This window comes from Drosophila subpulchrella, chromosome 2L, assembly GCF_014743375.2.
Source record: "Drosophila subpulchrella strain 33 F10 #4 breed RU33 chromosome 2L, RU_Dsub_v1.1 Primary Assembly, whole genome shotgun sequence".
Classification (NCBI taxonomy): domain Eukaryota; kingdom Metazoa; phylum Arthropoda; class Insecta; order Diptera; family Drosophilidae; genus Drosophila; species Drosophila subpulchrella.
This window is the reverse complement of record NC_050610.1, coordinates 24,343,697-24,359,854: the sequence shown is the minus strand read 5'-3', so window position 1 is coordinate 24,359,854 and position 16,158 is coordinate 24,343,697. Positions and strand designations below refer to the sequence as shown.

Sequence of the window (16,158 nt, the reverse complement as noted above, 5' to 3'; positions counted from 1 at the left end):
TAGTTTAGGCCAAAAGTTTTAGCCACAGCAGCTTAACCTCAAATCCCTGAGAGGCCCAAACATATGCACATACATATAGCCCGAAGAGGGGGCGGGGCAAATCGGGGGACGAGGGCGGCAGACGACACCGTTAAGTGATTTTCTATGTGATGATACTTGAGCTCAAGATTATGATATCACGAATTTCTTCAACTGGCTGCCAAGTAGATATATACCTAGATATACATATATATATGTGTATATCTGACGACGTCTCCGATGTCTCTGAAATTTGTTCGAACTTTTTGGGCAACAGGCCAGCTCAGCAGGGAGGGAATTAGAGGGAGACTCTGTGTCAAAGGTTCGTTGTTCGACTTTGACTTTAGTTGGTGTTTTATTTGTACAGTACTTTGTCGCTAGCTGGCCCTGAAATCTTTAGCTCTATAAGCAATTAACTTTGATTAAAGGAGGTGCTACGAAAATCAGTGGGGTTTCGAAATCTCTTAGGAAGGTGTCTAAAAATATGCAGTGGTTTCGGTTCGAAATATTTTATTCCACACTTAGACAAATCTTACAAAATCAGTGGGGCTTTGAAACCTCTTGAGATATTTTCAACTTTAATACAAATCTTCAAAAATTAGTGGTCTTTTGAAATCTCTTAAGACGGTGTCTGAAAGTATGCAGTACTCACTTCGAAATATTTGATTGCATACTTTTACATAAATCTATAAGTAATTTAAAAACTCTAGAGAGCACCTTTTTATTATGCCATCTTTTTTAAGCTTCCAATTTGCGAAGTTCGTTGGATATTTTCTGGAGGTATTACTGTAGCCTTATATTTTTTATGCCGTAGTCCCTTCTGTTTGTGTTATTGTTGCTGCAGCTCATTGAAAGTTTGTGCGTTTTTATTACTCGGAGTCGAAAGTTTTTCCCTTCCCCATCGACTAGAGCATTATTCTTTGGGTTCTGCCGGAACAAACGAAACTTTGATGCAGAAATGAGCAAACTGGATTTGAATGTGCAAAATGTAACTACTAAGAGTTCGTGTCTATTGGTTTGTTAGTCTGCGAGTGTGCGTACGCGTGTTCGATTGTTGTTTAACTATATAAATTAGGCATCTATATAAATATATATATATATCTGTATATTAGGGGGATGTATCAAGTGGCTGATGGGATTAGGGTGAACAGAACTCGACGATGTTGTTGTTAATTAAGTGGGAATGGGGTAATACCAAGCTGGCAATCTGGCTAAAATTGTGTTAAAATCACTTGTTAAGTGTTGAAATCAAAAATATGTAACCAATGTTGTTATTCTGTTTTATCCCCTCTAACTCCTTTAGCTTACTTTCGGTCATTTGGGAATATCTGATTTTATTTTATTGATTTTAAATTCGACTAATTGATTTTTAAGGAGCAATAAAAAAGATTTTGTGACTTTGTATTCCCACAAAAAACTTAAAAAGCATTTAAACCAGTATTTTCTCAACCAATTTTCACATTTTTCCCACTTTTTCACTATTGCACTTTGCATTTTCCGTTAGTTTGCTCACCTTCATGTGGTCTCCCATGGTTAGGTTTTTCTTTTTCTTTTTGGGTTTCGGTTTTCGGGGAGTGTTGGGTTGCACTTCAGTTAGTTGTGGGTTTCTTGGGTAACTCCGGTCCGCTTCGGTTCTTTAAAATGTGCAAACAACATGCAAATCGCCGGCAAACACTTGGGCACAAATGGTGTAAAGTGCGATAAACTTGACTCTGCCCCTCCCTCTATAAGGATAAACCCTTATGGGCTATACAGCCATACTGTGTGTGCTCAGCTACGAAATCAGCCATCGGGACAGGATGTTGCACTTGATTTGCATTTGTCAAGTTCCCAGTTCTTTGACTGATTAGCGTTGACTGCCTGAATGTGTGGGTGTGTATCTATGTCTCGGTTTAAGCACCACTTGTTAACGGCATAATTAAATTGCAATTTTAATTGCATTTGTCATCTTTGTGTCACTCGGTAAAGTGTAATTTAAGGGGGTGGGGGGGTCATTACTTCGCCTTATATCTCTCTGGTAAATTTGTTTTATTTAATTCCTTATAGTAGCTCAAGTGATCTAACATATATTTATCTCTAATCAGCCCTACATATTTCTGGCATACTTTTATCAATAACATGCAATACTACCTTAAATCTTACAGCAGAACAACTTTTTAAGTATATTTTATATTTTCTTTTCCTTTTTTTTTGACAACTAGGAAACACAATTCCCACAGTGGGACTGAAAAGTCAACGGCGACATGCACCATCAAAATCAAAGGAGTTTTGCATGCTAAGAAAATACAAGAGCGTTGCAGAAAATAAAGCGAACTTAGGCCAACTTAGGTGCTTTTAAGCTTTCTCGCTTGTCGCACACTGGAGACCACTTGCCGTCTCTTTCTCTGCATCTCTGGCTGTCCTTTTCTTTTATTTTCTCTCCCACTCGACTGGCAATTAGAAGTTATTGGTTGCGTATAAAGGGAATAATAACCACTGTGTGTTAAGAGGGTGATAAAAAAGAGTGACGTACGTTTTAAAAATCTATGATTTTGTTATCGACTTGTACGATTATTAATAAAGGATTCGAAATGCAGCTTTTAAAGTATTCGCAATAATAATAACACTATTTAAATTTGGGAATTTACCATTGTTATGGAAGTTGAAGAAAGAAGTATTCACAATTCAGCTTTCACTGTATTCATAATACTGTTAATAAATAATTTATTTTTGAATTTATCAATTTGTATGTGGTGAAATGATCAACTGGGTCTTATGATAATAAAGTTAGAATATTTATCTTTATCTCTTCTATATATCTTCCATATTTCTATAAATATATCTGTAAAGATTGATGATGAGAATGGTTCTTAATTACAAAGGATATAAAATACATCATTCAAAATATTAACATAACTATTTAATAATAATTTAATTTTAGAATTTACTATAAGATCAGATTCATCTTGTTTTAAAGATGAATCCCTTTGATAATAATAATTTTATTTAATTTGCCAATTCCCCAGCCCTATGAGATGTACCAGTGGACGCACACGGAGCAGCCGACGACATCGCTGCCCCTGACCCCAGGGAAACTGGACAAGGTGGCGGCCTGGCCCTTCTCCAGCACACCGTCCGGGATCCGAGCCCTGGAGTCGGCATCCTTGGCCTCCCTGGGCGCAGGTGCAGCGGCGGGATCGTTGGCCACCGTTGCCACTGCATCCACGGCATCCTCGGACAACCAGAAGACCCTGCAGCAGATCCTCAAGAAGCGTCTGCTCAACTGCTCCACCTTGGCCGAGGTTCATGCGGTGGTCAATGAACTGCTGAGCAGTGTGGACGAACCACCGCGTCGTCCCTCGAAGAGATGTGTGAATCTCACCGATCTGTTGAACGCCAGTGAGGCGACGGTTTATGAATACAATAAATCGGGCTTGGAGGGTGGCTTGAAGAGTTTCACGGACGCGGAAACTCAAACGGAAAGGGAGGATTGCGATGGCACTTGCCAATGCGGGCAATCCGCAAAGAAACTCAAGGCTGATGGGGAAGGCGCAAGGGAAATTGAGGAAAATAAGGAAAAGGCACCGGCCATGGCCCCTCCTCCACCGCCCCCGCCTCCTCCACCGCCACCCGTCTTTGCAGTTCCTGCCCCCCCGCCGCCGCCCCCTCCTCCGCCCCTTGCCAACTGTGGGGCACCACCACCTCCGCCACCCCCTCCCCCCGGCAGTGGCAGTGCCCCGCCCCCGCCACCACCAGCGCCCATGGAAGGAGGCGGGGCGGTACCCCCTCCACCGCCGCCCATGAGTGCCTCCTCCTCGAAGACGGCGATCTCCCCCGCCCCTCTTCCCGACCCCGCCGAAGGCAACTGGTTCCATCGCACAAATAGTAAGTATGAAATGATCATTAAAAAAAATGTACTTAATTTACTAAATAGAAAAAGAAAGATTTTCCATATTTTAAATGTTCAAGTAATCAAACCCATTTCTTTGTAAAATATACTGTTTTATACTTTTAATTAAACAGTTTTTTTCTATCTTACATCCAATTATAAAGAATCCCTGAAAAATGCTAGATATGACAGTCCTGTTATAAAAAGTTTAATAAAACAAAAAATGATACTTTTTATAAAATAAAACAAATATAAGACTATTGCAAACTGATTTTTTTTAAATTTATTAGTATATTTAGTTTAAAATGAAATCTTTAATTATATTACATCACAAACTAGAAAAAAAAAGATTTTAATGTGAAATGAAATGACATTTTCAAATATCAGGGGTAAATGATTTCTTTGTTCCGATGACCAATATTATTTGCCACAATATTAAGTGTAAGAATGAAATTATGGGCCTTGTTATAATTTTAATCAATCATTTCTTCCAGCGATGCGCAAGAGCGCCGTTAACCCGCCGAAGCCCATGCGTCCCTTATATTGGACGCGGATCGTGACGAGTGCCCCGCCCGCGCCACGCCCCCCCTCGGTGGCAAATTCCACGGATAGCACGGAAAACAGCGGGAGCTCTCCGGACGAGCCTCCGGCTGCGAATGGCGGAGAGGCCACGCCCACCGCCCCGCCGCCCACCAAGGAAATCTGGACGGAGATCGAGGAGACGCCGCTGGACAACATCGATGAGTTTACGGAGCTGTTCTCCCGCCAGGCCATGGCCCCGGTCAGCAAGCCCAAGGAACTGAAGGTGAAGCGGGCCAAGTCGATCAAAGTTCTCGATCCGGAGAGATCCCGGAATGTGGGCATCATCTGGAGGAGCCTGCACGTCCCGTCCAGCGAAATCGAGCATGCTATTTACCACATAGACACGTCGGTCGTGAGTTTGGAGCAGTTGCAGCACATGAGCAACATCCAGGCGTCGGAGGACGAGCTGCAGCGGATCAGGGAGGCGGCCGGCGGAGATATACCCCTCGATCATCCCGAGCAGTTCCTCCTGGACATATCCCTGATTTCCATGGCCAGCGAGCGGATTTCCTGCATTGTCTTCCAGGCGGAATTCGAGGAGTCCGTGACTTTGTTGGCGCGAAAGTTGGAGACTGTAGCGCAGCTCTCACAGCAGCTGATCGAAAGCGAGGATCTGAAGCTGGTCTTTTCGATAATCCTGACCCTGGGCAACTACATGAACGGGGGAAATCGACAGCGGGGCCAGGCCGATGGCTTCAATCTGGATATTCTGGGCAAGCTGAAGGACGTCAAGTCCAAGGAATCGCACACCACCCTGCTGCATTTCATAGTTCGCACCTACATTGCGCAGAGGAGAAAGGAGGGAGTGCATCCGCTGGAGATCCGATTGCCGATTCCCGAGCCGGCGGACGTGGAGAGAGCCGCCCAAATGGATTTCGAGGAGGTGCAGCAGCAGATCTTCGACCTGAACAAGAAGTTCTTGGGTGAGTTTTCAAGAGCCGATTCGTGTTTGTTGGGCTCTTAAAGTATGCTCTAAAATAATAGGCTTTACCTAACGATCTTTCGGATTTAAAATATATTGTTGCCTACTCTTAGAAACCTTTATGATGAGGTTTTAGGCCAGCGCGAAAATAGCTTATTTTTTTCAAAAACTAGGATTTCCAAGGCTGTACTAATATTGAAATGTTCATTAAGCTTGGAAAACCTATCCTTGCATTTTCTTTAATATTTTAATAAACCATAATATTCCCCCTCTTAGGTTGCAAGAGGACCACAGCCAAAGTTCTGGCCGCTTCCCGACCTGAAATTATGGAGCCTTTCAAGTCCAAAATGGAGGAGTTCATGGAGGGGGCGGACAAATCGATGGCGAAGCTCCACCAATCGCTCGAGGAGTGTCGCGAGCTGTTCCTGGAGACCATGCGGTTCTACCACTTTTCGCCCAAGGCCTGCACTCTAACTTTGGCCCAGTGCACACCCGATCAATTTTTCGAGTACTGGACTAATTTCACCAATGATTTCAAGGATATCTGGAAGAAGGAGGTCACCAGTCTCTTGAACGAACTGTAAGTAAATCAAGGAAACTACCTCCTAAGCAAGTTAATAAATAATGTCCCCCTTCCAGGATGAAGAAATCAAAGCAGGCCCAAATAGAGTCCCGTCGCAACGTCTCCACCAAGGTGGAAAAGTCCGGACGGATTTCCCTCAAGGAGCGCATGCTGCTGAGGCGCAGCAAAAACTAGTTAGTTACGTAGCTCTAAGCAACGCGATAGCATATATTTTTATTTCTAGTTGCTTTTTATTACACTATTGCTAAGAAAATTCCTCGTTAAATGGATTCATTCTCCACTAGTTGTTAAGTTACAAAATTGTATAAAAACTATAAACGCAGGCGTGGCTCTCAAAATAAAATGTCCTCTTGCTATTGTGATCGTAATTTTACTGAAGTTTAAGTGGTATGGTAATTGAATCAGGTAATCAGATAATTACAAAATTATAATCTTATGATTTTTTTATCAGTATTAGTCAATCCGCGTGCTACAGAAATGCAGTTTTCTTAAATTTACCTTTATTGTTTTGAAATATACTCATTAAGGTATTCATTAAATTAATTCAATTCCTTATTGAAAAATTTAAAACAAAGCATTTCAGTTTCTACCAAGCGCGCAGTTTTACAACACTGATTTATAGTCGTAAGCGATAGGTATCGTTTGGATTTATATCGTTCGTACCGATAGACGATAGGCCTTGTTCGCAGTCTGGCAGCCCTCCAAAAACAGCTGACTAAATTGTACACAAAAAATTATCGATATCAGGCGTGAAGTGCCAAAATAAGACAAATTTTGTCAACAAAACTGGACAAATTTCGCAGATTTCGTAGATAAACCTTTACAATATGCACCGATCCCATCCGAGCATTAGTCGCCGCAAGCACCTGATGAAGGAGATGATGGAGGACGACTACGCACTGCCCACGGAGAACCAGCAGATCGCGCGGGTCCTCAGCAGCCGGGGGAACAATCTCCACGAGGTGGAAACGGCGAGGGTCGAGGAAAACTTCCTGGGTGAGTGCGGGAAAGTCCTGGGAAAACCCTCTTCTACTACTTCGCAAGGCTTAAAGCAACATTTCACTGGCTTCTTTTAGATTTTAAGAAGTTCCGCCCTGAAGCACAAAAACATTTATATTTCTAGCACACAATAGAATTTTATTTATAATTTCATTTATAATGTGTTCTGAACATTTTAAAATCGATCTTAAAAATCTCATATTTATTAGGAAATCTCCGAGATGGACATGTTATTTTAACGACTTGATCTTGGAATTATAGGGTCCTCAATAGAAATTGAATATTTATTATTCTTAATATGAATCATCTGCTTGGCAAATAAATTTACAACTACTTGCACAATCATAATACCACATTTCCAAAGTTTCGTCTAATTTAACACACCTCTGCGTATCGTTGTTGATTAGTGGTTCACTCAGACCCCAATTGAAATAGGAAGCTGGCTTACCAGAAGCAGAGGACACGTGGTCGTACCTCTTAGACAGACAGTTAATTCCCAGCCAGATGGATGAAGACATTTTAGGTTGCATTAAAAGCATCTCATCTTTGTCTTTAAAAGTCGCCAGGTGACCCCCCATTTCACGACATTGGTTCGCCGCAGCAAACCAATTTAGCTTAATATTTTGTTCGATATAGAAATATCTAGAGCCTATTAGCTCAAACTTTGGCGGGGGGATTTTTTCCGTCGTCACTGCCTTTGGCTGCAGTGATGTATGGTTTGTCAGGATCTCGTTAATGGCTGCCAATTGGCTGTCTAGCCTGCCCAGTCGGTCCTCGAAGTCCTTGGATAAGATCTGCTGCTGGTTTTGCATCCCGGTTACGGTTTCCTGCAGTCCAGACAGCGCTGCTTTTACTTGGTTTGTTAGGACCTCCCCCGTGACTGCCATTTGGCTGTCTAGCCTGCCCAGTCGGTCCTCGAAGTCCTTGGATAAGATCTGCTGCTGGTTTTGCATCCCGGTTACGGTTTCCTGCAGTCCAGACAGCTGTGCCTTCACCTGGTTCTGGTCCGCCCTGGTGTCGTTCGCTATAATCGCCTTACAGGTGTTCCACTGATCCTGGTTGGCAACAATGAAATCCATCATTGACCTCATACTGGAGAAGCAGTATCCGTTGCAGCGGGCTTGCAAGTCCTCCGATTGACTCACACTTTTCGATATACCTGCCAGAGATCTATTGCGATCCCCAACAATCAGCACTAGGAGCAGGATGATTGTCAATTTAAACATGTTCGTTCTTTTTTAATAAACCGTAAATGCGAGTAGGACCAGCTTAAAAACGCTTCTGCAGCTCTGAGGCTAGCGGCCTGACTTTTATAGGCGTCTTATCATATGTGCTCAGAACCTTTGACACCTTTGGCATAATATATTATATTTAATTGGACCATAGAGAATGCTGAGAATTCCGTTTTGATAACAAGCGATGACAAATCCTAATTCTGATAAGAGTCTGGGAATCTCCCAAAAACGTACAAAATGAAAGAAGTAATAAAAATTTACATGCGGAAGTAATAACACATTGCATGGTTTCCAGGAATATAAGTATTTAAAACTAGACAAAAAAATGAAAGCTTTATATATATTTGTATATATCCGTCACTTGTAGTGGTAGTGGTTTTTTTTTAACTTGTATTAATGTGAAAATTTTAATCTTAAGATTAGCACACTGCTACCCAACTGGGTGCCACACTCTGTCAAAAGCCTGCTGGATGTCAAGGAAGGCAACAACTGCATACTCCTTCTCCAAGGCTTCTAAAACAAAGTTGACAACTCTGTGCAACTGCTCAGGAGTTCCATGTTGAGGACGAAAGCCGAACTGGAATTCCGGAATTGCACTGGTGACATTCTCGTAAGTCAGTAGCCTGTTCAGGATCAGCCTTTCCATGATATTTCCCAGGGATGGTAGAATACTAATGGGCCTGAATGAGTCCACGTCAGTCGGCGATTTTCCTGCTTTTGGGATCATGATTATATTCGCCGATTTCCAAACTTTCGGGATGTATTCAAAAGTTAGTACGCTGTTGAATAACGATACCATTAATTGCAAGGCTTGATCCGGTAAAAGCCGAATCGTCCTGTTCTCCAGAAGGTCTTCACCGGGAGTTTTTTTCGATGAAAGTTTACCTACAAGGTCTTTTACCTCTGTCAGTGAGACAGGGTTAGCAGGCAGGCTCATTTGAAATGGAGATTCCAGAAACTCTTCAACTTGTCGACGTATGCTTTCAGGCGAATAGTCGTAAGGCTTGAAACGTTGCTCGAGGTTGCTAGCGAACGCTTCAGCTTTCTCTAGGCTCGTACGGCACCAGCCACCTGAGGGGTTTCTAATTGCTGATTTTGGGGTGGGCTGAGCCTTGTATCGTCTTGTGATACGCCACAGCCACAGCCAAAGTCAATGTCAGAAAGTTCCTGGATTTGTATGTTAACCTCGCTCAGCTAAGATAGTCTGGCAGGTAGATGCGCTGACCATAGCGCATGTGAGCCTTGTGGCAAGCATTATGTCTATGTTATGAGCGCTGAGGAATAATCGAAGCTCTTTAGATACTCTGACTAGTCCACGAGCGTTCCACAATCCGATATTTAATGCTGGTTGAGTCATTTCGGCAATCGCGCATTGAGAACCTGGGCCAGCTCTCTGAAAGCTTTGTTGGACTCTGAATTTTCCTGCACCAGCTTAAATAAAGTGTCCAGTTTGGTATTGATGTCGCGGATGGCATTATCTATCGCTGTGAACTTATGGCTGAGCCTGGGGTCGGAAGGACAGCTTTCGTCACTCTGCTTAAATTGCTTGCATATCCTTGGGTCGAGCTATATCAGCATACGATATATTCGTTCTTAATGCCTCAGCTGGTATGAAACCACGCGAGGCGCGTCGTGGATCATTGGTTATCGGGAGTCTAGGCCTCGGCTTTGGTTTTTTATTTTTTTCTGTTCTGACTGCCACTACATTTACCACAAACAGGGTCCAGGACGCAGTAATTTTTAGAGTGCCCAAAAATGTGACATTGAAATATTTCCTTTCTACGGGGAGCACGCTCGACAGTGACTCTGTATCTCCCAAGATGTGTTATTTGTAGGGACTCTGCTACGTTTGCACCCTGCTTAAGGTTGACATAAAACAAATTTTGCCTAGTTAAGTCCTCGGAAAAACATCTACTACTTATCGCTTCGTAAAGTTTAAAGCAACATTTCACTGGCTTCTTTTAAATTTGAAGAAGTTCCGCCTTAAAGCACAAAAACATTTATATTTCTAGCACACAACAGAACTTCATTTATAATTTCATTTACAATGTGTTTTGAAAACCCCTTGGGCAATTCCTAGCCACGTCACTGCTGGCAATATCTGAAAGTTACATATGTTGCCATGGAGTTTGCAATTTCATCCGGTGCCCAGTTAAAAAAGGGTGGTGTCTTGCCAGAAGCCAAGGAAACGTGGTCGTTTTTCTGAGCCAGACAGTTGATTCCCGTCCAGTAGCGATCGGATGTTAACCGTCTCTTTTTCTGCACTAAAAGAAGCTCTTCTCTGTCCTTAAACGTCGCCAGATGGCCGCCCATTTCTCGGCACTTGTGTGCTGCAGCATACCAATTTAGCTTAAGATTTTGTTCAATATAGAAATATCTTGAGCCAATCAGCTCGAAGTTCGGTGGGGCAATTTTTTCGGTCGTCACAGCCTTGGGCTCCACTGGTATTGTATGGTTTGTCAGAATGTCCCTCGTGGCTGCCATTTGGCTGTCTATCCTGGTTACACTTTCCTGCAATCCAGACAGCGCTGCTTTTACTTGGTTTGTTAGGACCTCCCCCATGACTGCCATTTGGCTGTCTAGCCTGCCCAGTCGGTCCTCGAAGTCCTTGGATAAGATCTGCTGCTGGTTTTGCATCCCGGTAACGGTTTCCTGCAGTCCAGACAGCTGTGCCTTCACCTGGTTCTGGTCCGCCCTGGTGTCGTTCGCTATAATCGCCTTACAGGTGTTCCACTGATCCTGGTTGGACGCAACGTGTTCCATCACTGCCATCATACTGGAGAAGCAGTATCCGTTGCAGCGGGCTTGCAAGTCCTCCGATTGACTCACACTTTTCACTATACCTGCCAGAGATCTATTGCGATCCCCAACAATCAACACTAGGAGCAGGATGATTGTCAATTTAAACATGTTCGTTCTTATTTAATAAACCGTAAATGCGAGTAGGACCAGCTTAAAAACGCTTCTGCAGTTCCGAGGCTTAGCGGCCTGACTTTTATAGGCGTCTTATCATATGTGCTCAGAACCTTTGACACCTTCTGCATAATATATTTAATTGGACCATAGATAGCTGAAATTTTGTTTTGATGGGCTTCATATATGCATTTGATTGATAAGGACCATGTTTGTATAATCTCCAGAGATATACGGCAATGGTAGACCCAAGGTTTATCAATGCCTCTTTGTTTGTTTATGGGGTGTTTGATTATAGAAATGCTCAAATATAGGTTGGGTATTTCACTTTTTTTTGCCAAGGATCCAGCAATCAGCACAAAAACAGATCTGCCAGCTTAAGCGTTTAAGGTTTTATATTCGAAATATTAAATGCGACTCAGATTATCTTGAAAAATCAACTTGTAATTGTAAAATGATATAGCATTACGACTTTTTACTCTTCCAGTTTCAATGCCCAACAAATTCCGCAAGAGCATGTGGGTGAAAAGGGGCGATTTCCTTCTGATCGAACCGATCGAAGAGGGCGATAAGGTCAAAGCCGAGATCTGCAAAATACTCACGCCTGAACACGTCAAGGAATACACAAAAGCTGGAGTTTGGCCGGACAAGTTCGCCAAGAAACCTGCCCAGGAGGAATCATCCAACCAAAATGAAGACGACTCAGATTTCGAAGATGATCTCCTGCCTAATACCAACCGTCCTGTAAACCAGGAATCCTCCGATGAAGCGGAAGACGAGGAAACATCCAGCGACGAAGACTGAAATTCCTTGTTATTAAGTACAAAAATGCAGCCACGTAGTTAAGACTTTTATAAAAATTAAAAAGCTTTGTTAAGAAATAACCAAAAACTGTTGATGCTAATCAAATTTTATAAATGGTAATCGGTAATGACCCATTTGTATGTAATACCTTGTTTAAAAAGGAATAAGTCAAGCTTTTCTAACTTCCCAAAATCAAAAATAGCTTTTGTGTTTTACAAAAATTTGTATTTACGATTTTTTTCATGAGTTTTCTTTAGTCTCTCACCATCACTACTTCTCAAGAATGTAACAAAAAATTGTGTTTGTGGAGGCTGCTGCTACTTGAAGGTTCATGTAACCGATCTAAAAATGGTTGCAAAAGCTACACAAATGCCTACTACAGGAGGAATTAATAAGCGCTGAGATCGATCCTTAAAGCGTTTAAACTCCTCATTTATTAACTGGGATTTTTCATGCTTCTTTTTCGAGGTGAGCCGACTCGTCGGTCTCCTTGAGGCCATCGACATCGTTCAGTTCATCGATTTTGGGGCAAGCGAGCGATTCGTGCTTTGTTTCCAGAGCCAAAGTCGAAGGTCTGGTTTTGGTGAAGGGGAAGTTAGTGAGATCCTCGATTTGCGGTGTGTGTACGGCTATCAGGTCCGTCTGAGTGGAGCTGCAGTCGATGATCTCGGCCTGCTTCTTAATAGCGTCCTGGGGCAGATTGCACACCATCGTGAGGCAATTGACAATGGTTCCGATCGAGCTCTGCAGCATCTGAACCTGATCGGTGAGCATGGTGCACCTTTTGGCCAAGTCATTGACCACGGCGGCGGAGTTCTGATCGAGACTCAGGTGGCCAGAGCCCCCGCCGTTGGCGTCCTCGCCCTGATCCGTGGGCTTCGGATCCACCTCCATGGTGGACACCTTCTTCCACAGCGCATTGATGGCCTGCATCTGCAGCTGCTGGATCTTGCGCTCGTTCTCGAGCTGGGCCTTGGTCAATAGCATGTCCTTGCCGAGTTGTCTGGGGAAGGAGAAAGGCAGGTCATGTTGAGACTAAATATACCGGAATGTGGACCACCTACTCGATATACTCCTGTGTGCGTCGTCGCTGCAATCGCTCGGCTATGTCCTTGTTGGTCTTCTTGCGCGTATGATAGCCCCGCCACATCTTTTGGATGGTAACGGCCGAGGACTCCGTCACGTGCTCGATCAACCGATCCTCGCAGTTCAGACTGTTGTCCACCTGCTGCTGCTTCACTTGCTCCTGCTGGTGCATCTGCATCTGCTGCTTTTGGGCAGCCATCTTCCTGATTACCCTCAGTTTCTCGATGTTGATCTGCTCGCCGTCGTCGTCGGTGCTAAAGCCACCGGAGTCCACCATTACTCCGGATGCCTGAAGCTTCTCCTGCTGCTGCTGGTGCTGCATTTTATCGCCGCTAGATTTGGTGGCCATCCTCCGTGGACTGCTCGTGGGACTCTGGTTCCTCTTCAGCTGCGGACTTCGCACTCTCGGCAAGTTCAGTTTGTTGTCTGTACAGCAAAAAAATCATTAATAAGTTGGGATGTGTCGTATTGGAGTCTTGACTATGTACTACTGGCCACCTTTGTTCTTGTTGACCTTGGTCTTGTGCAGCTGCGAGTTGAGAGCGGTGACCGTAACCCTTTGGGCCACGGCGGCGGGACAGACGTCCGGACTCATTAGGGTTTCCGGAACAGGGACCATCTTCGAGGCAGCTGCCAATGGGCCTCCAGATGGAGTTTGACTGACGAACGTTTGATCTGTGGAATAAAGGGCACTTTAAAAAGTTACTTGCAATAAAAATCCGATTTTAAAGTCTTGTTTCTAAAATCAGTAGCTATGGTTCACTGCTAGTTTATCAAATGTTCTCACCGTTGTAAGGATTTGGGGTTATATTCCTAGGCGTGGACTCCGTGGAGTTGTAGGTCTTGGTGGTCACGCTGCTGGACATTCCGCTGCCGGCCAGCGAGAAGCCCTCGCCATCGTTCTTGATGTTCTCGATCAGCGAGATGCTCATCTGCAGCGAGTGGTTCGCAGATCCATTGTCTCCAACGATGCTGTTGTTGCCGCTGTTGCCGTGGTAGCTGTTCGCCATGGACTCCGGCGATCCCTGGCGGCCACTCAAACGGGAGACTGAGTATAAATAGAGATTAGTCACATACAGACGGGTAAACAATAAGCGAAAAACTCACATCTGGGCGACTGAATGCGACTAGTGGGCTTCTTGCGATGGGACGAGGGCGAAGTGCTGGCGGAACTATTGGCATTATCCAAGATCTCTTCCTGCAACTGCCGCTGGTGGTGTTGCGCCTTGCTGAGGATCAAGCGCAGCTTCCTGTCGTTCTCATTTTCCAGGGCTTTTCCCACCAGCGGGCACATGGAGCTCAGGTATTTGGCCAGGCTCGACTGCTCGCCCACTCGAAACTGGCGACCACGTCCCTGGCTATAGAGCCACTCCGCCTTGAGGCTCTCGATGGGATCCACCACATAGCCGTCGATGTACTTCAGGCTCATGCACCAGTTCAAAACGAAGGGTCGGTAGTCAAAGCCACTGCAATTAAGAAGAGTGAAGTCATAACATTTATATCTGAAAGTTCCCGCAGCTAACTCACTCTAAGCTGTTGGTCATGTTCACACAGGGATTGTCCGTGATGGAAATGCTCAGCAGATTGCTTAGATGAGACAGCGTGCAGATCTCGTTGAGATCGTTGATGCCATTCTTGGCCAGCGTAAGGGTTTCCAGAGAGGTGGGCAAATACTTATCGCACTGCCTCAGATGCGTCAGGCGGTTTCCGTGCAAATAGAGCTCCTTCAGGTTGCGCAAATAGGACACATCCGAGATGCTGCCAATGCTGTTCTCGGCCAGATTCAGCGACTCCAGACTAACGTTCGTGTTCAGGTGCTCGATGGTCTTTATGTTGTTCCCCTCCAGGTTCAGTACGCGAAGGTGGAGGCACTCCTTGAGGCCCTCGATGGAGAGTATGCCGTTGAAGGAGAGGTTCAGTTCGCGGAGGCAGTGCAGCCGGCAGACGCCATACATCCGCAGCAGTTGGTTCCTGGCCAGGGAGAGCTGTGAATGCAGGATTTCAATTACAATAGGTATTTATTTTTGGGCGCTCTCTGGTAGTCACCGTTTCAATCTTGAGGTACGAGTCTATATTGTCAATCTTCTGCAGCTCGTTCTCATCCAGGATGAGCTGCCGGATGCTGTGCGCGTCGTCCTGCTTGGGCACCTTCTTCAGCTTCTGCTTGGACAAGTTCAGGATGTGCTTCTCCTCGCCGCTTTCGTCGCCTGTTTTGGGATAGCAAAATATACGTCAAAGGTTAATCAAATATCATCATTTACTTTGTAAACTGGTAAATCTTAAGGAACAGAGTTAAGCAAGGCGTATTCATTTACTGACTTGTTTTCTTAGAAGAAAGTCTTTGGTCTGAAAATAGTTTCAGACTTCATATATGAAGGATCAAAGTCTCTTGCAGAACAAAAAGATACTTCTATAACTTGTTAATACGCACTATAAAACGTACAATTTTCAAAATCATCCTGGATTTCCACATTTGCAACCTCGAATTGGAAAAGTGTCACATAACAGACGCTCCACTGTATACACAATGTTACAAAATTGATGACTTCATCGGGGGGCAGGACTTTTCAGGAGGATGGGGAGGAGGTTAGGGCGCAGGTGCGTCCTTTTCTGCCAGGACCCTTAACCCCCACGGCCCCCTTGGGCACAGAAGACCCCCACTCCCAAAAGTAGACTGCAAATTCCCATACAGTCCCCACAATACGATTCCCATTAACAAGTCCCATAAGAAATATAGTATTATCCCCTTACTTCACATACAAGTCGGTTCTTACCACTCATTTTGCCGATTTGCAGGCCAAAAATTCCAGCACTTCTAACTTCCTGTTTTTAATAGCTCTTGGGCGAAAAATCAATGGGACACTTCTTTTTTTCTCGATGTGGTGCTCCTGGTTCCTGAATTACCCAGCCCGATTATTCCGATCCCAGGCCGTTCGCACGCTTCCTGCTTTATAATTCAGTCCACGCCATGGTCCTAAATTTAGTTTTTAATTTAGCGCCGTCCAATTCTGTTCTTGTTTATTGTTATTATTTTATGACTATCGATAGTACGCGACGAGGCGTGATGCCGTCATCGGCGGCTTGATTGCTCAAGCTTATCGGTTCAATATCTATCGATTTCACCGCTCTGCCTATCGAATTGTCAGTA

At 44.3% G+C, this 16,158-nt stretch overlaps 4 protein-coding genes across 14 annotated transcripts in view; 2 read left to right on the top strand and 2 right to left on the bottom strand.

Moving 5' to 3' along the window:
- Positions 1-6,341, top strand: part of LOC119548335 (protein cappuccino) — a 38,172-nt gene extending 31,831 nt beyond the window's left edge. For 10 of the 11 annotated variants that reach the window (XM_037855525.1, XM_037855529.1, XM_037855526.1 and 7 more), the window contains 4 exons: positions 3,024-3,882; positions 4,381-5,391; positions 5,667-5,970; positions 6,030-6,341. In XM_037855525.1, the coding sequence (XP_037711453.1) occupies positions 3,024-3,882; positions 4,381-5,391; positions 5,667-5,970; positions 6,030-6,147 (2,292 nt within the window). In that variant the 3' untranslated portion in view covers positions 6,148-6,341. The other variant, XM_037855536.1, reaches the window with a different exon arrangement.
- Positions 6,342-6,690: 349 nt separating this feature from the next.
- LOC119547266 (probable RNA-binding protein EIF1AD) lies at positions 6,691-12,018 on the top strand. Its single transcript, XM_037854047.1, has 2 exons — positions 6,691-6,969; positions 11,608-12,018. The coding sequence occupies exons 1-2, from the start codon at positions 6,801-6,803 to the stop codon at positions 11,922-11,924; spliced, it is 486 nt and encodes a 161-aa protein (XP_037709975.1). The 5' UTR covers positions 6,691-6,800; the 3' UTR covers positions 11,925-12,018.
- Positions 7,139-8,268, bottom strand: LOC119547265 (accessory gland protein Acp29AB-like). The gene is made up of 2 exons (XM_037854046.1): positions 7,873-8,268; positions 7,139-7,731 (listed from the first exon to the last, which is right to left on the bottom strand). The coding sequence occupies exons 1-2, from the start codon at positions 8,196-8,198 to the stop codon at positions 7,266-7,268; spliced, it is 792 nt and encodes a 263-aa protein (XP_037709974.1). The 5' UTR covers positions 8,199-8,268; the 3' UTR covers positions 7,139-7,265.
- A 317-nt stretch (positions 12,019-12,335) lies between the features above and the next one.
- LOC119547264 (centrosomal protein of 97 kDa) lies at positions 12,336-16,033 on the bottom strand. Its single transcript, XM_037854045.1, has 8 exons — positions 15,785-16,033; positions 15,057-15,217; positions 14,538-14,995; positions 14,118-14,476; positions 13,798-14,058; positions 13,509-13,685; positions 12,989-13,436; positions 12,336-12,927 (listed from the first exon to the last, which is right to left on the bottom strand). The coding sequence occupies exons 1-8, from the start codon at positions 15,789-15,791 to the stop codon at positions 12,375-12,377; spliced, it is 2,424 nt and encodes an 807-aa protein (XP_037709973.1). The 5' UTR covers positions 15,792-16,033; the 3' UTR covers positions 12,336-12,374.
- Positions 16,034-16,158: the final 125 nt, after the last annotated feature.